This window comes from Mus caroli, chromosome 2, assembly GCF_900094665.2.
Source record: "Mus caroli chromosome 2, CAROLI_EIJ_v1.1, whole genome shotgun sequence".
Classification (NCBI taxonomy): domain Eukaryota; kingdom Metazoa; phylum Chordata; class Mammalia; order Rodentia; family Muridae; genus Mus; species Mus caroli.
The window spans coordinates 1,879,921-1,900,796 of record NC_034571.1 but is presented as its reverse complement, the minus strand read 5'-3'; the positions used below and the strand labels follow the sequence as shown (position 1 = coordinate 1,900,796).

At 45.1% G+C, this 20,876-nt stretch overlaps 1 protein-coding gene across 3 annotated transcripts in view; it reads left to right on the top strand.

Annotated features, from left to right (window-relative positions):
• Positions 1-4,108: 4,108 nt before the first annotated feature.
• The window catches only part of Optn (optineurin), a 43,848-nt gene continuing 27,080 nt past the window's right edge, over positions 4,109-20,876 (top strand). The window contains exons 1-4 of one of the 3 annotated variants that reach the window (XM_021156007.2): positions 4,109-4,273; positions 8,889-8,968; positions 12,913-13,089; positions 14,471-14,673. In XM_021156007.2, coding sequence (XP_021011666.1) covers positions 12,924-13,089; positions 14,471-14,673 — 369 coding nt within the window. In that variant the 5' untranslated portion in view covers positions 4,109-4,273; positions 8,889-8,968; positions 12,913-12,923. Of the gene's footprint in view, positions 4,274-4,553; positions 4,675-8,888; positions 8,969-12,912; positions 13,090-14,470; positions 14,674-20,876 lie in introns of those variants that run through there. The other 2 variants (XM_021156006.2, XM_029473608.1) reach the window with 2 other exon arrangements.

The window sequence follows — 20,876 nt, the reverse complement described above, 5'->3', positions numbered from 1 at the left end:
ACTGCCATACCCAGGGATCCATCCCATAATCAGCCTCCAAACACTGACACCATTGCATACACTAGCAAGATTTTGCTGAAAGGACCCAGATATAGCTGTTTCTTGTGAGACTATGCCGGGGCCTAGCAAACACAGAAGTGGATGCTCAGAGAGCACAATAATTACCTCAGATATAACTTGACTTAGATCTTCTCTAGTTATTTTTGTTTGATTTAATTATTTTGGTTAATACACCTGGACCATGGTCAAGGGCATGGGAAATCTCAAGTGTGCTGCCAAGGCAGATGTGACCATTCAGAGGAGCAGGGCTGAGGGCTAAAAATTGTCAAAGCAAACACAAAATGGAGTCATCTCATGTTATCACAGCAATAGGAAAGTAACTAAGACAGTGAGCTGTAAGACTCTGATGAGCCTCCCTAGGAGACCTCCCCCACCCGAGTGAACCACTGGAGCAGGAGACCAATGCAAAAGCAAGAGGAGTTTATTGTTTCAGCGCACTGGGGTTGTCCTGCATCCAAAGGAGAGGCAACAACCCCAGGCAGGCCGTTCGGCCAGGTTTTTTTGTTTTGTTTTGTTTTGTTTTTTTACAGTTTTCAGGGGTAGAATAGAGCAACAGCAACTAGGCACAATATGATTGGCAGAACAGTGTGACTGATTTGTCCTTAGAGAATGAGGTAGCAAGGGCTTCCCTTGTCTGCAGGTAACCAATGGTTCCTCTGCCCTTAGGAATGTGTCTATGTGCTCCGGGGCTTCCCTTATCTGCAGGTGGCCCCTGTGGTCTTTCTGGGGAATGTAATCAGCTTCTCCCTTCTGGAGGGGAGGGGTGCCTACATGCTCCATTAATCTCTGTCTTCCAGGAGAGGAGAGGTCTGGTAGAATTTTCCAAAGTTCCTGAGCTGACCTCTTCAGAATGACTCCACTTTATTTTCAGCCTAACAGGATCTAGCTCAGGAGTTCAGTCCAGAACAATGGTGACATGTAATTTTTAACATGTGACTCATTCCAGGAACTCTTAACCATCCTCAAGTAGTAGGTGATTTCAGAACCATGAATTTCAGGCATTGTAAAAGAGCCATTTGTATGTAGTTTATAGAACATTGCACCTCCTTAAGTTCTGAAGCAGCTCTTGCATGAACTAATTAATGTAAAGCAGGACGTGGTATCAAATGCCTTTAATCTCAGAACTGGGGATAGGAGGGTAGCAGAAGCAGGCAGATCTCTGTCAGTTCTAGGCTAGCCTGGTCTACATAGCAAGTTTCAAGCCAGCCAAGGCTGTTCAATGAGACCTTGTCAAAGAAGAAAATAGAGAGGGGAGGGAGAGAGGAAGAAAAGAGATGAAGATGAAGAAAAGGCCAAAGCAGAAGCAACAGCCACCACCACCTCAACTCTAGCAGCCTCAACAGGCTGGGCTGGGCTGGGAATATGCTAAGCAAACACCTGGAAGGCTGAGACAAGAGGACTGCTGCAAGTTCCAGGTCATCAAACTTCATCCTAAACTATGAAGCGAGACTGGAGAAAGGAGTATATGTAATTATAGTTGTATATAATTATATATGTATATAATCTCTACATATATGTGTATTTTTTTTTTTTGGTTTTTCTTTTTTTTTTTTTTTGGTTTTTCGAGACAGGGTTTCTCTGTGTAGCCCTGGCTGTCCTGGCACTCACTTTGTAGACCAGGCTGGCCTCGAACTCAGAAATCCGCCTGCCTCTGCCTCCCAAGTGCTGGGATTAAAGGCGTGCGCCACCACCGCCCGGCTATGTGTATATTTATATGTAAATATAGACATGGTTCATCACTTTCAGTTTTGATTCTGCAAGGTGATCCAGAGAAGTCCTTATAGTCACTTCCAGAATCGCGCTGGGTCTGAGGAGAAGATGACTTCTGGCCCAGGGTGTGGCACTGTGGTCATCTTGGATAACTGCCCAAGAATGACGCACAGAAAGATAAACATTGTGGAGATCATGTAGCTAAGTACGGGGTGGGGTGGGGAGAGAGAGAGAGAGAGAGAGAGAGAGAGAGAGAGACTGAGTCGGGGCACTGTGGAGTATGTTCCAGGAAGAGCAAATTGTCAGAGGGCACCTTGAGTACATTTTCTACCTGACACTGCCTCTCCTGCCCTCCATTTCAAGACCCTGTAAGCCAAAGTGGCCTCTTCTCTGCATTCCCACAGTGTACCTGATTGTCACTGTACTTCACCTCACCATGGCTTAAAATAGAGTCAAAAGAGAAAGTTATAACAACTCAGTTTAACTATCTGTGAGGGTGGGAGGGGAGAAGAGAAGAGGGGAGGAAGGGGAAGAAAGGAGAACAAGAGAAGAGGGCCTTGTAACCCAGACTGGCCTTGAACTCAGTTTAGTATTAGTAGTAGTCAAAGACAATTTGAATCTCTGGTTCTCCTGGGCCTAACATTCCAACAATACAGGATTCCAGTTAAGTGCTATTGTGTGGTTCTTAAGATGCTAGGAATCAAATCCAGAGTTTTTAAAATGCTGGGCAAGAATTCTACCAACTACATCATCAACTCAAGAGTTCCTAGATATCTAAACACTTGGGGAAAGGCCTCTAGGAAGGAGGGAGGAGGCCACACCCCAACTCCACGCAACAGAATCTTCTATCTTAGGAGCAGTTCCAGACCTTGCCCTAACTCCCCATCTAGCTGTTTATACCTACCTGTTAAAAATACATTCTTATGGGCTTGAGAGATGGCTCAGCGGTTAAGAGCACCGTCTGCTCTTCTGAAGGTCCTGAGTTCAAATTCCAGCAACCACATGGTGGTTCACAACCATCTGTAATGAAATCTTATGCCCTCTTCTGGGGTATCTGAAGAATGCTACATTGTACTTACATATAATAAATAAATAAATCTTTTAAAAATACATTTTTATAATAAGCTATTAAACATAACTGTTTCCTTGAGTTCTGTGACCTGCATGGCAAATTAGTAAAGCCCAACAAGGACATTCTGCAAACCCCAATGTACAGCAGGCTGATGGGTCAGAGGCTCAGGAAAAACAGCCTGGGGCTTCCCGTTGGCATTGGAAGGCTCAGTGAGATCTGCAGGGTGGCATTCTTACCCGTGGGACCTGCCACCACATTCAGGGACATGGTGTCAGAACTCAGTAGAATGAAAGGACATTTGGCCAATATCCCCTGCAAATACAACTAGGTGGTAGTAGAGAGGCATGACAAGGGTTCACAGAAATCTTCTGTGTTGGTTGTGGAGACTATCATAAAAATTACAAGCCCCCATCCCCCCGCCCCGCCCCCAACACAGCTTTTCAAACCTTCTCTGTCCAGCTTTAGGGTTAACATTTGAGAGCAAGTCTTGGAACAGACAACAGGTGATCCGGTCTATGCAATTAGGTGAGCTGGGTTGAGCTGTCTCTTGCTGTGTCGGTGAAGATCCCGACCTCTCCTTCCAACCGGTGTGCAGGTGCACATGCAATCACAACTATGTGTTCCTTATCTCTCCTTTCATCAGTAATCAAAATTCTTCCCTGGTTATGACATCTCTTTGACCTTGAGCACAAAACCTAATCTCATGCTGTCTTCTGAGCCACCCAGGAGCTAGCCGGAGTTTCTACCTAGTTACCTTTCACTGGGGTCTGGTTGTCAAGGCAACGCTTTGCCCGCAGCTCACCCTTCCGATCAAATGCCATCTGTGTCCTGTGATGCCACCTTGCTGATGCCCAGGGGCTGGGGATGCAAACTAGGAGGTTTCTCTATTATTTTCTAGCTTTGCATTCTAGTCTAAGTACAGGCATCCTCCGGTATGGTAAAACACGGACACAGTTAAGACTGCTTTCTGAGTGTAATCCGAATCAATCCCTCAATCTCACCTGCCTGGATCATCTGATGCAGCTATATGTTAATGGATCTGGGAGAACAAGAACTCAAACACATTTTGCATTGTCTTTCTTTCTTTTCTTCTTTGGTTTTTAATTAAAGCCTCCAAAAGAGGCTCCATCCCTAATGAACCGCGGAGACCGACCCCGGGGCTCAGGAAGAGCTACAGCGGGGCGGGGCGGGGCGTTGGGCGTGGTTTCAGGGGCGTGGCTGAGTGGGCGTGGTCTGGGAAATTTCTTGGCTAGGGCGGGAGCGGGCGCTGCGGTCAGCTGAGCGGCGCCTGGCGGGTCGCGAGGCCGCGCGTCACCGTCCAGCTGCCCGGTCGCCGCCCCCCGGCTGGTCCCTGGCGGGCGTCGGCATCCAGAGCTTTGGGACAAAATACCAACGAAGCAGTGACCTAAGAGGAGAGGATCCCTGTGGCCGGTGAGCCGGGCCGGGGGGTGGCGGGCGCTGACTGAGCGCGGCGACTCTCCCCAGAGGACTCCACTCCATCCTGGCAGCGGTTCTCGCTGTCGCGGTCTTCCGGAGCCTGCCGCGGGAAGGGTGACGAAGCTGGGGCGGCCCTCCTGTAGGACGGCTGTCCTAAGAAGGCTTCCGAGGCCCAGGCAGACCCTGACCTAGAGTGACAGGGCAGCGGGGATGGAGGTGGGGGTGGGGAGTGACGGCCACCCCAGAGGACACCCCTCTTTCACCGGGATAGTATAACAGTCTCGGCTGCCGCAGGTGACTTCCAGTTCAAGTCATCGAGGTGGTTTGAAGGTGACGTCCCAGGTTGAGAGTGATTGAGCAAGCAGTCAGTTCATTTTAAGGAGGAAGTGATTAAGGTACCGTCGCAAGGAATGAAGGTAGTTTGAATGAGGTCGCCCAGGAACAGTGAGGAATAGAGAGACCCCTTGCCAAAGTGACAGGCTTACAGAAGGGTACATTAACTATTGGGTCTATCTGGGAGAGTGTGCTATATCCATGCATGTATATACACTCATGGGGGTGGGGAGTGGGGGGTCACAGAAAGAGACGGGGGCGGGTGGAGGGGGGAATGTGAGATAATAAGAATGAATTTTAAAAAGCTGAGAAGTTTGAAGGAGTTGTTTTTACCACGGGCAATGTGTAAATTGGAGGCAGTAATCAAGCCTCAGAGGGAAATGAAACCCAGCACCTGATCTGGCCTGCAGGGTCAGGACTCCTGTGTAGGAATGTATGCCTGAAGTATTTAAGGTTGAAATGGCAAATCTTATGGAGAACCTCAAGAAAATCACATAAGGCAGGCAGTATTGGGTCACTTGCGCTTTCAGAACTGAATCCAAAGCTGCCCTTTGACCCAAAGCAGCCACTTTGCTCTTTTGACTTAAGGAGAGAAGTTAGGAGCCTATCGCCCCAAGGCTGATAATGGGGTAGATCTGGACAGAGCAGAGGCCACTGCCAGAGACTGCCTTGGACTTGATTGGACGAGGGAAGTTTCACTGTGGATCGCGAGTGTATTTGATCTGTTTATAGTGAGCTGGTTTGAGCAGTACTTTATATAGTGTGTAACACCATGAAAGTAGCTACAGTTTTTACAACCGGCCTGTAAATTGTGTGGGGTAGGAGAGAAAGAGCGAGTGTGAGATCGAGAGAGAGAGAGAGAGAGAGAGAGAGAGAGAGATTCAGTCTCACCTCAGTCTTGAAAGGAGTTGGTATGACTTTCCTCCTGATTATTATTGAGCTCCCGAATTTAAGTAGCCTATACTTTTTTTTGGCCATGAACTGTACTTACTCATCCCAAAATCTGCAATCTGCTTGCCTGTAGTTTTGTTATAGAGCCTTAGCATGTTGATGAATTCTTTGGATTTTCTGTAAAATCAAAATCCAAAAGAAAAGAAATTAAGCCCTTTAAATTTTATTATATTTATTATTTCTGTGTGTTTATGTGAGAGGGTGTTGGTGCTTGTATGCACGTGCCACAGGGACCACAGGGGAAGTCTTTGAGAGATCCATGGGTTCAACTCAGGATATCAGATTTGGCAGGAAGAGCCTTTACCCACCAAGTCATCTCTCTGACCTGTAAAATCTGTTTTGTTTTGATTTTGAGAAGGGGTCTCACTATGTCTACCTGGTTGGTCTGAAACTCATTTCATAGACCAAGCTGACCTTGAACTCACAGAGATCTACTTTGCTTCTTCCCCTCAAGTGCTGAGATCAAAGGTGTGTCCCACAATGCCTTCCAAAATCTATTTTTCTTAATTAAATTTATTAAAGCTTTTCTTGCTTCTGATTTGGCATGTGTATGATAAGAAAATAATAGAATATAGATATAGATATATCCAGATTCTTTGCCGTGGTAGAGAAAAACATTGACATTGATATCTATGGCTAAGTAAGCCCAGAACCTGATTTTAAAAATAAGTTTTAAACGATGCCTTCAAGAATCTGGATGTGAACATCATAGAACCGCAGGAAACTCATAACAGTCCTAATATGTGCAGTTTGTGCTCGCACAGTAGAGAGCGTTTTACAGGCGTTAAAGAGACCTCAGTAAGTTGTGTTTGTCATTTCAACATTAACCCAGAGGCTGCTGTGTGCCAGTCTCTAGTAAGAAAAAGACAGAGAGAAAGTAGATGGTAGAAGACTGGCAGTAATTACTAGGAGAGCTGAGGCACTGGAAATACAAATGGTTCTTAGGCGCTCAAAAGCATGGCTTCTCCACAAAATGTCGTCCCTGAGATGGACTTGGAAATTCTCCCATGGGCATGAGCCAGACCGCGCCCAGACAGAGGGCACTGAAGAGGCAAGGACACAGAGGTGAAGAGTGCATGGGACTGTGAGCCCTTTGATGTGGTATTTGTGGCTTTGTGATAGTAGGTGCCATTGATGTGTATCGATAAGTAAGCCTAGAACCTGAAAATAAATACAAATATGTTCCTGTCATAAACCTCTACAGCAGTGGGCTCGAAATGGAGAGTGAGGAATGCCTAAAACTCACTCAACAAGGACCTGGCAATTTGTTTTCTTGTGTGTGTCGCAATACTGGGGACAGAGCTGTAGACAAAATAGGCGAGAGGTGAACATTGCCAATCATAGGACAAATAAAAGCCTGAGCTTCAGCCTTTAGGAATGGAGGGAGATGGACCCCTTTGAAGGAAGAAGTGACCAGACTTTAGATTTGGGAGACAGGGGATGGAAAGAAGGAAGCCTTACTTCCATGCTCCTGCCTTCAAAACTAGGTTAAGTCTGTATTTTCCATGTATGGCATGGCATAGCCTCACTAGTAGCATTCCTAGTAAGCAACAGTGAGGTTTCTTTTACTCCAGCAGTAAGATGTGTATGCCTCCCACCTTTCTTTTCCAAGCAGACAATGCGTTTGGTCATCTGGTCACAGACTCTACCCAACCTCCCATTAATTACATTTATATGCTTATTCTGTCAGTATGGGTGTGGATGCACCATACCCTGGCACCTACGAGGAAGACTCAGGACAGCGTGTGAGAGTCAGCTCTGTCCTTCTGACATGTGGATCCCAGGCATCAAACTGAGGTGGTCAGGTTTGACTTCAAGTGCCTTTACCTGCAAGCCATCTTCCTAGCCTCCTTTAGCCCTTTTGTGAATGGAAACTACAGTTTACCATAGCCAGCTATCGGTTCTCTTTAGGAAACAGGTTTTCATTGTTTAAAACTAATGTACCAGGACTGATGAGATTGCTCAGCAGTAAAAGAACACTTTCTGCTCTTCAGAGGACCTAAGTTTTGTTGTTCCCAGTACCCACTTCAGGCAGCCTCAGCTCCAGGGAATCTAATGCCTCTGGCACCTGAGGGTACCTGCATTTACATTCACATACCCACATGGGAACACACATACCTTCATACAAATAAAAATAACTATTAAAAAAGAAAAAAATTAATTGGTCTATGCAAGGATTGAGCCTGGTAATATTTCATCTGCAAATCTGAAAACTCATTTACATCAGGGAAAAAGGACTGAGCTCATTTTGCATCCAGCGTCGTCCAGTGGATGGAAGTTGGCTTAAGACAGACAGTGCTAGGCAGACAGCCTTCTGGCTGTCAGAGCCATCCTGTAGTGGAAGAGACAGTGCCTGCTGGGGGAGAGTGGGGGCGGGACTTGACTCATGTGGCCCATCACTCAAGCATTTAAGCCTACTCTATGCAACCTCGTGTCCCGGAAACCACACAGACATTCTTATAGTGAATAAGAAGTCAGAGTGGATTAAGGCCAACTCAGGAATGAGATTATGCCCATGTCTGTAAGGTCAGGTCATTAATTACTTGACCCCTGAGTACATACGGGTGTACATGGTCAGGGGCTCTGGGAGCAGATCTAGGGAAGAAAACCTGGAGCTTTGGCTTCTGACTTTGTGTGGTACTAGTTCTAGGTCTTTCTTGTTAGTGAAATCTTGACAAATCCTGCCTTCCATTGTTAAGTATCTTCTGTTTGTTTACTCTAAATCTGGGTTAGCTGTATCCCCCAGGCTGGCCTAGAACTCCTGGCAACCCTAGCTTTCCTACCTAGAGCAGGGATTATAGGCTTGCATGGTCACACAGGCCTAAAATTTTTTGGCTTGATAATCTCATTCTAACACTCTCTGTCTGTCTGTCTGTCTGTCTGTCTGTCTCTCTCTCTCGCCTTATACTTCAATGGTCTTATACTTCAGTGGTATACTTCAATGCTCTGGAACTTACCATGTATCCCAAGTTATCCTCAAACTCAAGGCTGTCCTCCTGCCTCAGCTTGCCAAGTACTGGGTTATAGGCGTGTACCACCTTCCCCTTCTTACTAAATATGTTTGCCTAGAAATGGTACTTCGTACCCAGATCAGTTGGATTTTCATGAGGAACTGTTGTTAGGGGGACCCTTGCAATAAATACCCCTTTCCAGTTATAAGCTCTGGGGATATATAGATATAAATATGTATCTCTCTGTTTGCTCCGTTTAATGTAGTTCAAGGGGAACTTAATGACTCAGACATTCAGGCACCAGTAAGGTGGTTTAACAAGTTAAGACTTTTGCTGCTCAGCTTGATGATCTGATTTCTGTCCTTGGAACCCAGATGGTGGAAGGAGAGAGAAAGGCTGTCATCAGAACTCCACATAGACTGCAGGCATGATGCTTGTGATTGCTCATGTGCAGGTGTGTATGTGTGTGTGTGTACGGGCGCGCGCGTGTGCATGCATGCATGCGCATTCTCTCTCTCTGTCTCTCTCATAGACACACATATACATGCAGACAATAGTGTATGTACCTATAGATAGATAGATAGATAGATAGATAAAGTGTTTAGAGACTTTAGAGATTTAAGCATTCTGCTATTACAGTCTACCAGTAGATATTTCATATTGTTATCCTTTAGAGCACTCAAAAATCCTGAAAAGTCCTTTGAGACTTCCACTATTACTAGAAACTGCTTTTAGTAAAATGGTGGTAGTATTTGAATGTTCACATTTGCTGTATATGCTGACTTCTTAATCACCATGACATTTGAATTATGGTATTCATTTTCCTAACACCATTTGACAGCACTGTGACTAAGTGAGTATGTATTTGTAAGAATGATCAGGGTGATGGCAGGGCTGACAGACGCGGGTGGCGTGAGGAATACTGAGTGTTGAAGCGGGGACATGGAACTGTGATCTTTCTAGAAGCTTAAGCATATGCTTTAAAAGTCATTGAGCTGAGAACTGTGAGGAGTCAGTAAATAGCCCGTGGAAGTCAGGTACCTCCCAAGGCCACACACTGGGCTGTTCTTCTATTGTCTCACCTAGATCTTTTAATCTTAGTCAGCAGTCAGCATGTGGAGGCAGGAGGATCACCTTCTACTGTCTACAGCCCTGGTTTTGTTTTGTTTTGTTTTGTGTGTCCTTGTAGAATCTGAGCAGCCTGCAGCAGGTATACAAGGATTGCTGGAACTGTTAGGAGTATGGCCAGCGTTATTGTGGCTGAGTCTGTAGGCTGAGGGAGGTGCAGATGGGAGGTCAAGGGGCAGAGACAGCTAAGCAGTCTCCCTCCCCATTCCTGGAGCCTTCCTTCTCCCTTTGCTCCTTCGTCCTTCTGGGCTCTGTTCCTCCCCCTCCCTTCCTCCCTTTCTTTTGATAAAACCATAAAGAGATAATTTGTTGCTGGACCTAAGTGTGGTGGCATGCCTGTTATCCCAGCACTTAGGAGGCTAAGGCAGGAAGTTTACCAATTTGAGGCTAGCCTGGGCTACATAGCTAGTCTCTGTCTCAAAAAAAAAAAATAGAAATTGAGAGACATTAGTTTATGAATATAAGATAGAACGAAACACATTTTCTAGATGTCTATTACATTTTTAAAATCTGTTGAGATGGGCATAATGGCTTATCTTTTAATCTCAGTCAGCAGTCAGTATGTGGAGGCAGGAGGATCACCATGAGTTCAAGGGCAATTGGCACTACATAATGAGTTCTAGGATAACTTGGGCTATAGAATGAAAGCAAAGATAAAAACAAAATCAAAATACAATGTTGAGTGTAGGTATAGCTCACTAGAGCACTTGCTGGTATTTATAAGTCCCTGGGTTCTGTCCCTGGCATCTGCTTCCCAACATACAAATCTGTCAAATGTTTTATAGCTTTTTCAGATTAAATACTTCAGGAAATTTTACTATTGCTCAAAAGAATCCATTTTTATGAAATCTAGTCACCAATATCATTATGTACAAAAATAAAATTTTTAATGATTTTTTTCTATATTTATGTATATGCATATGTAGGCATACATGTCTAGGTGTAGGCATACATGTCTAGGTGCACGTCTGAAGTTGACATCAGGCATCTTCCTTGATTGCTGTCTACTTTATTTATTGAGGCAGGATCTATTCACTGTACCTGGAACTCACAAATTCCAACTACTGTAGCTGTCCAGCTTACCCCAGGATCCCATCTCTGCCTCCCAAACGCTGTGATTACAAGAAGTCAACATGCCTTCCTGGCTTTTTATGGTTCTGGGGATCCAAACCCCAGTCCTTGTGCTTGCACAGTGGGCACTCGAGCCCCTGGACCATCTCCTCAGTTCCCTTCATTGATTTTGCAGGGGCAGGTTTACAACATGTAGCCAGCAATGGTCTGAGACTTGTGGTCCTCCTGCCCCAGCCTCCTAAGGCAATGAATAAGTGTGCATGTTCATACTTAGCTGCAAAAGTGAATGTTATAGAAAGTCAGAAACACTGCTTTACCCAGAAAGGGTGTAGGGATGGCATCTTAAATCAGTTCAGTTGGGTAAAACCTATATCCACACAAGGCGCACAAGTGAGCAATGCCTGGTCGGTGTTTCCCTCTGACGTTACCATGCTCCTATGTGCTTCTTGGGATGCTTTTCTTCTAGCCAGGTGCTTTAAGTAACACTTGATTCACCTGCAAGTTCTTCAGTCTAGAAGCAGTGCACCAGACTCTTGCTTGACTTTAGAGAACCCGCAGAGAGCCCAGGATCGCGCCTCCTGTAGGCATAGAAAGCAGCTCTCGTTCTGTGCATCTGGTCTTATTTTCATATGTGGGCATGAAGCCTGCACACTTATGTTATATTGTGGTTGTGTGGCAGGAAGGATGCTTATCCTCCTTCCAGAACAGGGACTGGGTCCATAATAGACTACAACACAATGGAACCATGAAGCACTTAATCGTGAACTGCTAGCAGTCTGAGAGCAACGCCTTCTCCCCAGTTAGAAATGAGATTGGGGACCAGGGCTGGGGCTCAGTTGTGGAGCATTTAACTAGCATGCCTGATGTTCTAAATTCAATTCCTGTTGAGAGTGGGAGAGCTCGCCACCCATGTCCCAGGAAGAAGCCACCTGCCTTTTTTGACACTAGTTAGCACCAGTTCATTACAGTTGTGGGGCAAGCACCATTTGTTACATAGATTTGTTTTAAATTATAGTTATTAGAGATAAAGTTTAAAAAAAAAAGATTTATGTGTCTGCGTCCGTGTGAGTTTATGCCATGTGTATATGTGTGTCTGTGGAGGCCAGAAGAGGACATCCAATCCCCTGCAGCTGGTAACGGGCAGTTTTGAGCCATCTGACATGGGTGCTAGGAGCCAAAGAGGAGTGAGTGCTTTAAAATACTGAGTCATCTCGCTAGGCCCAAGAAATAATGTTTTTTAAGTCATCTCTCTGGACTTCAGTAATTTGCCTTTGTAGAATAAGGCCATTCCTGATGGGAATATCTATCGTTTTCATGACGTGTAAAGATTAAAATTTGTTTGCCTATGTTTGCTTGGGTGCTAGGTGATAAAGAAGTGGGATTGGCATTTATTCTTATTTCTGTGTTCTCATTGGCATGTCTGTGAAATAAAGCCATATCAGTAGAAGTGTTTTCAGGATATGCAGTAGGTAACAAGCTGCTGTAGTGTCTTTTGTGTATACACCAATGAATACCATATCAAAGCCTCAATAAAAATACAGCTTCACTCACACCTTTTGTGTATTAGAAGATGGTGTCTGCAGATCAGCCTTGCTGTATGCTGCTGCTGGCCTTGGGCAAGCTGCTGCACCTGCTTCCTCATGCAGTGATCCAGGGTAGGCAGGGGCATGTCTGCACGACACGTGTTTTCACAATACTGTGCCTAAGGATGGCCAAAAATAAACATCACCAACCATTCCTTTTTCATCGAAGATAAACTATGGAGATCTTAATAGCTCTTAATAAATACAAAATATGCAGGGTCTAATAGCTTTCAGTAGGTATAAACTATGGATATTTTAGTAGCTTTATTGAGTTCTAATTTCCAAGCAATACAATTCCCTCAGAAGAAGGCTATTTGGACTTAGAGATTTCAGGTTATCTAGTAGTGACGCTTCACCAAGGCTGCTGATGTTCTCTCTCATTATAGCAGTCGGTACTTCCCACCTCCTCTCTGGGTCCACCCCTTCCTTGCAAGGTCTGGTGAAGCTGGGCAGCGTTAACTGGATGTTTAAAGGGAACATCGCTCCAGTGCAACCTGAGGGAAAGCCAGCAACCCTGGGATTTACTGCCTCTCATTCTTAGTAGAATTGTGGGCCTTTCAGAGGCCTGGGGTAGACCAGCGACAGCTATATTTTTTAGCTTATGGCTTTTCCGTAGGACCTGTTACCATGTCCCATCAACCTCTGAGCTGCCTGACTGAGAAGGGGGACAGCCCTTGTGAGACCCCAGGAAATGGACCCTCCAATATGGTTCACCCCAGCCTGGACACATTCACCCCTGAAGAGCTGCTGCAGCAAATGAAGGAACTCCTGGTTGAGAACCACCAGCTGAAAGGTGAGCTGGACTGTCCATCTGGACTCTCCACTCAGGAAACACAATCTCTTCTGAAGGCCTTGTCAGTGAGGGCCTTTCTCAGCTTGTTTCCCTAGAGGGAAAAACAGCACAGCAATACTTTGGGCAGGGCTTAGGGGGCTTGTTGTTTACGTCTGTTACAGATCAGACTAAAAGTACTCTGTTTAGGGGCTAAGGTCAATAATAGAGAGCATGCCTAACATCCATCTGCAAGGATCTAAAATGGATCCTTATCACCATACCAAAAAAAAAAAAAAAAAGTATTTCATCTTAGGAAATAGGAAAATGACATTTACCCCTGTTTAAAAGGAACCATAGAGGGTTGAAGAAATGGCTCAGTGGTTAAGAGCACAGACTGCTCTTCCGAAGTTCCTGAGTTCAAATCCCAGGAGTTCAACCACATGGTGGCTCACAACCATCCTCTTCTGGTGTGTCTGAAGATAGCTACAGTGTACTCACATATAACAATAAATAAAATCTTTGGGCCTGAATGAACGGGGCCCCAGAGCAAGCAGGACCCCAGAGTGAGCAGAGGCCCTGAGTTCAATTCCCAGGAACCACACGATGGCTCACAACCATCTGTACAGCTACAGTGTACTCATGTACATAAAATAAATAAATAAATCTTTTTTTTTAAAAAGGAAGTCTAGAGGACCTACTGTAGAAAGCATTCTGAGGAGGTAGACTTGATGGTGCAGGGCTGTATCCTAGCTCCAAAACAGATTCCAAGTAGCAGGGGCATTCTAAGTTCAGTGCTACCATGTGCTACATAGCAAATTCAAGACCCTCCTAGACTTCAGACATAGTGAAACTTTCTTTCAGGGGAGGGGTTATATTCTGCCATCTCAAGGCATGGCTAATCATTAAACTTTGTAATCAATGAATGATAGGACCTCCCTCAGTCTCTTAGATTTCTAGTCATTAACAGGACTTTATATCTCAATTGGTTTTTATTTGGGAGGTTTTGTTGTTTTGAGACACTGTCTCATATAGACCCACATGGCCTGTAGCTCATTATGTAGCAGAGACTGACCACGAACTCATTTCCTACCTCTTGCCTCCCTAGTGTTGGGAGTAGTCATGAGCCACCATGCCTGGTCTTTCTCATGACATCTAAGGACTAGCAGCACTGTTCTAGTTTTTTTAGCAAACTCTGCTCACATCACTATGGTCTTTTATTTATTTATTTATTTATTTATTTATTTATTTATTTATGCTGACATACCCATCCCAGGCCACCCAGGCATGTTTAGATCCAGAGACCCAGGGTATTGAAATGGCCGGGGGCGGGGGGGGGGGGGCTGATTCATGAGATTCCATCCATTCCCTGGTGGGTGACTCCCTCTCTCTGAACCCCAAACAGAAGCCATGAAGCTAAATAATCAAGCTATGAAAGGGCGATTTGAGGAGCTGTCCGCCTGGACAGAGAAGCAGAAGGAAGAGCGCCTGTTGTTTGAGATGCAAAGCAAAGAGGTTAAGGAGCGCCTTAAGGCCCTGACTCATGAAAATGAGAGGCTGAAGGAAGAGCTTGGAAAATTCAAAGAGAAATCAGAAAAGCCATTTGAAGTGAGTACATGATCCGCTGTGGGTTTATTTCCTGACTACATACAGCTGCTGTGCAACAAACCTTTTTGTGGGGACACATACTTGTCTACTCACCCAGAGGGATCCCACAACAGACCAAAGTAAAGAGCCCATCAACGTCCCACTTGGTAAACTAATTTTATTCGGGCTACTTATGGGGGAGTATCAGTGAATGGTCACTTACAGAAGCAGAAATGACCCAAAGACAGATGCATCACCAAGGCCCACCCCAGCATGGGTGAGCTCACTGCACAGCCTGGAGGCAGCTCAACAGGTTGGAGTGTCCTTTCTAGGTCTAAACCTCTTCTAAGAGGCTCTCCTGGTTTCTGCTTCTTTCAGGCAACTTGCTTCCTCTCATCTTCTTCTTTGTACTTTTTTTTTTTTCTCACTGTCTTTATAGTTCAGCTTTCTTCCCTCTAAGGGGGACTCTCAGCTTTTTTTATTTGTTACTGTGGCTGGGAGGGACCTCTAGTAATTCTGGTCAGTTTCAGGGACTTCCTGCAGGTGTTTTGAGTCCTTTGCTTTCCTGCAGGAAGGAATGTTTCTATCTGGGAGGAAACTATTACACAACAGAAGGAAAATCTTAGTCTGGACTGTCAGATCACCAAGTTCCCTGGTTCAGGCTGGACTGGTGTTTTACACGGTCTTGGAAGCAGTGTGGGTTTGCTGGAAACACGGGCTGGGTCACGTGTAATCTCTGTTGGGGACGATATTTAGAAGGGCAGAGCTGAAGAGATGCTCCTAGCTGAGGAGATTGCTTGCCATGCAATCCTTAAGGCCTGCTCTCTGACACTTGTTTAATATCTAGATTCAGGGATGCATATCTGTAAATTCAGCACTAGGGGCCAAGATAAGCAGATGCCTGAAATTTGTTGGCCAGCTAGCGGGATCAATGGGCTCCAGGTTCAGAGAGAGAGAGAGAGAGAGAGAGAGAGAGAGAGACCTTGTTTTTTAAAAAAAAAAGATGGACAGTGATCTAAGGAGACACCCAGTGTCAATCTCTGGCCTCCATAATACACACCCACATGCGTGTGCACCTTCACATGTGCACATACCCACAAACAGATAAAGACTGAGGCAGGTGGCTGGAGAGTCCAAAGCCAGTCTGAACTACATAGCAAGTTCCAGGCCAGGCTGGGTAGTATGAGTCTCACTGTCTCAAAAAACCAAAACTAAAACTAAAACTATTCATGTTATTAATCAGTGTTTCATATTCATTAAAAATGGTAGGTGGACCTTTGCCTTGAACCACCGGTTGCTAGTTTTTAGTTTTATATCCTTGACATAAACTTAGATTTTACAGTGTGCCTTGGGATGTTCGCCTTTTTGCCATGCTATCCTTTAAGTAGTGATTATTCCCTTTATAGTTTGCTTCAGAAGACTGGTTCAGCAGTGCCGTGTCAGATATACGACACTGATTGCAGGCTGCTGTGCACAGTTAAAGAGGAAAATGGTCACATTTGGTTGACCCAAAGGTCCTGGGAAATTGTTTGACCCCTGATACTGCAGTCAGAGACATTAGCAAAGGACAAAGCAGAGAACACTTGCTCCCAGCTGGTCCTCCAAGGCCCCGGGTGGTTCATCTAGGTGACACTTAGCCATTTCCTTCCAAGCCTCACACTAACCCTTCGGAGGATGGAGGATGGCTGTGTTTCAGATACTAATGATTTTTCTTGAGAATTTACTCTGAATTTTGTTAATCTCTCTTTTCTGTAAATGGATAAAAATGGAAACAAAGTAAAGCAAACAAAGTAATGGAAAAGAAATTATATAGAATAACTTAAAGCATAAAAAGCTACTTAGAAAACATTGAAACATTGTATCAGTCATGTGTGTGTGTGTGAGAGAGAGAGAGAAAGAGAGAGAGAGAGAAGAGAAAGAGAGAAAGAGAGAGATAGAAGCCACAGGACAACCTCAGCTGTCATCCTCAAGAAGGCTAGCCTTCTCCTTTTTTTTTTAAAAAGATTTATTTATTTATTCCATATATGTGAGTACACTGTTGCTGTCTTCAGACACACCAGAAGAGGGCATCCCATTCCCATTACAGATGGTTGTGAGCCACCATGTGGTTGCTGGGAATTGAATTGAACTCAGGACCTCCGGAACCACTGAGCCATCTCTGCAGCCCATTTCTCCTTTGAGACAGACTCTTTTACTGGCCTGAAGCTCACCAACTAAGCCCCAGGGTCCCCTTGCCCTCACTTCTCTAGCCTTGGATTACAAGCGCGCACCTCTGCAGCGTGCACCCCTGCATCTGGAAGTTTTATACAGATGCTGGACATGGGACTCAGGCACTTGCACAGAGGGTGCTTCATCAATGGAGCCTTTCTCCCAGCCCCACCCACGGGAAGCTTTTAGCTGACGTAGGGTCTGGCTGTACAGGCCAGATTTGCAGCTCTCTCAGGCATATCTTTATTTAATCAGATTGACAGTCAAGATTAGCCACCTCAATTGGCCCATCTTCAGACCAATGAAATAAGTACATGAAAAGACAAAGGAGCTGTATCCCATGAGGCCAGTGGCTAGATCTCAAAGGGCTAGATCTCAATGCTCTAACAATGGAGTTGAAATAGCTCAGAGTGGGTGGATACTAACAGAGGAGTCCAGATAAGGATCGGAGAGATGCACCATGTTGGTTTTAGTGCGAACGATGGAGAACACCGATAGTAAGATGAAGGAGAATGTAGAGAGTTCTCTTAGAAGGCCACATAACTGGATTCATGATTTCCCACAGGTTACTAGGAGATCCTTGTGATTTAGGAAGACAAAATTAACCCAATAGTGTGAGATTCTAATATCACGGCCTTCTATCCCAGGCCTTCAGACCCTTGTGGAAAGCTGTTTCCTTCCCTTCTACCAACTATGGTGTAGACTATTTTTTAAATTAACTTATTCATCCTTTTCTCATACAATATATCCTGACCCCAGCCTCCACTCCCTCCACTCCTTCGAGCCCCTCTCCCTTTCCCCTTCTCCCCCAGATCCACTGCACCTGCATTTCCCTTCAGAAAAGAGCAGACCTCCCAGGGACATCAACCAAACACAGCATAACAAAGTGCAATGAAATTAAGAACAACCCCCATATCAAGACTATACAAGCCAACCCAGTAGGAGGGCAAGGGTCTCAAGAGCAGGCAAGAATCAGAGACACCCCCACTTCCACTGTTAGGAGTCTCACCGAAAAACAAACAATAAGCTAAACTACCACAGCATGGATACAGAAAACCTGGCAACCTAGCACAGACCCATGCATGTTCTGTGAGCCCCTCTGAGCCCTGCTTAGTTGATTCTGTGGGCTGTGTTCTCCTGGTGTCCTTGACACCTCTGGCTCCTATAATCCTTTCTTCTTTCCCTCTTCTGTGGGGTGCCCTGAGCTCTGCCTAATGTTTGTGCGTCTCTGAAAAGCCTCTGTGCTGACAGTTGGGTTAGGCACCAATCTGTGAGTAGAGCCGCCTATCATTAGGGATATTTTCATTGCCTTTTCCTGTTTTTCTTTTTGGCCGGTTGTATTTGGCTCTACCCTAGGTTTCTGTCTTTACCGCCCAGCAGAGTTGGGCCTTCATAAGCTCACACTCAACTGCCTACCCACAGTGGAGATTAAGAAACCAGGTGGGGTAGTGGAGCCCAAGGCCTGTATTAAACCCTGGCTCTGAGGCTTCCTGGTTGGGCTCTGCTCTAACTGCTTACTCCTTGTTCCTCATTTATTGAGTGAGTATGAGAACTGAGTTCATTCACGTACAACACCTAAATCAGCCTTTGCCATGGATCGGTGTATCCATTCTTACCTGGGAATAGCCTTATGGCACTTACAGGGGTGTGTGTGGATGCGTGTGGGTGTGAAATATAATTGTTGGTGTGCTTAGGCATACTTAGTTGTGGCAGAAGAATTAGGAGATAGTAGACAAGGGAAATTAAGAAATTAAGACTAATTTATAAGGGCATGTTGTTGTTGTTGTTGTTTTTCTTGTCAGTGATTGGATTAATCTCAAATGCCAGTTACTCTCTCTGACCTCCTTTCCTCTTCCCTCCCCACCCCCCTCTCTTTCCCACGACCATACTGTGTAACCCAAGCTGGCCTACCATTAGCCTGAGTTTTCCCAAAGGCTGCAGAATCTTACTCTTAGATCAGAACCTTCCAACTGGCTGATGTGTTACATGATTTGAGAAGTGGGCTTTGCTGAAAGACTGGTTGAAGTTTTAAGAATCCTGTATGATCTCTGTGGAGAGGAACGAAATGTGTAAGGCTTTGGCTGTACTGACTGGGGCCAACACAACCCTTAGGTTATGAGGTGAGGTTTATAACTGTTCTTTCCAGATAGTGCAGATGGGACCCTACCTAGAGCCATCCAGTTTGGGGTTTTGGTTTTAGTTTTATTTGTTGGTTTATTTGTCAAGACAAGGTTTCTCTGTGTGGCATAGGCTGTGCCAGAACTTGCTCTGTAGACCAGGGTGGCCTTGGACTCAAAGATTACCTGCCTCTGCCTCCTAAGTGATAGGATTAAAGGTATGAACCACCACATCTGGATGCCAGGGTTGTTTGTTTGCTTGTTTGTTTTTAAGTTTACTACCTAACATTCCATTCTAGGACTACACTAGTGTGTAGTGAACGGATACATAGCTGTGATCCCAGTACCCAGGAGGCTCAGCAGGAGATATGCCACAAGTTCCAGTCCAACCTGGTCTATGTAATGAGTTCTAGGTCAACCCGGGCTACATAGCAAGGCTCTGTCTTAAATAAAAACAATAAAAACAAAACAAAAGACAGGTATGGCAATGTGAATTTGTAACCCACGCTGGATAAAGACTCTCCCCGGCATAGGCAAGAGCACCTGCACACGTGTCACAGGTATGTACCACACACATACACCTGCACACATGTGTCACAGGTATATACCACACATACACCTGCACACACATGCCACAGGTATATACCACACACATACACCTGCACACACATGTCACAGGTATATACCACACACACACATACACCTGCACACACATGTCACAGGTATATACCACACACACATACACCTGCACACATGTGTCACAGGTATACACCACACACATACATACACCTGCACACACATGTCACAGGTATATACCATACACATACACCTGCACACACATGTCACAGGTATATACCACACACACAACATACACCTGCACATGTGTGTCACAGGTATATACCACACACACACATATACCTGCACACATGTGTCACAGGCATATACCACACACATACACCTGCACACACATGTCACAGGTATATACCACACATACACATACACCTGCACACATGTGTCACAGGTATATACCACACACATACACCTGCACACACATGTCACAGGTATATACCACACACACACACACACATACACCTGCACACATGTGTCACAGGTATATACCACACACATACACCTGCACATACATGTCATAGGTATACACCACACATACACCTGCACACGTGTGTCACAGGTATATACCACACACATACACAAAAGCAATACATTTATGCTAGGGTCAGGGTGTAGCTCAGGGGTAGACTTGCCTGGCACACACAGATCCTTGGTCCAATCTCTAGCACTGAACAAACAACAACAAGAAGGCTGTACAAATTCTGGAAAATAGAGAGGTGAAGGGTGAAGAGTCCTGATAAAGCAAAGTCTTTGGTGTTCCTTGCCAAGTGTACTTCCTGGTTCAAGCTAAAATGGACTCCATGCTGTACTGTAATTTTGCTTGTTTGTTTGTTTGTTTAGGTTTTTGAGACAGGGTCTCTCTGCATAGCCCTGGCTATCCTAGACCAAGCCTTGCCCAAGATGACCTTGAACTCAGAGACTCACCTATCACTGCCTCCCAAGGGCTGGGATTAAAGACATGCACCACTGCCTCCACCCTCGGGCTTGTTCCTTTCACCTGAGCCGTTGCTGAATGCTATCTCGTGGGACTCTGCCTTTCCTTGTAGCCTGACTTCATGTTCATTGGAACCTTGCTGGTTTCCTGGCTAGGGCTAATTCACAAACGAGATCATTAACCCAGTGGCGTCACTGATTGTCAGGCTCGTTTTTTAATATTTTGTGGACCACATGGTCCGTGGTCAAAGAAGGCGCAGAGAAACGGAAAGGTTAAAACTCAGTTCAGAAAAAAACAAAAAAAAAAAAAAAAAAAAAAAAAAAAAAAAAAAAAAA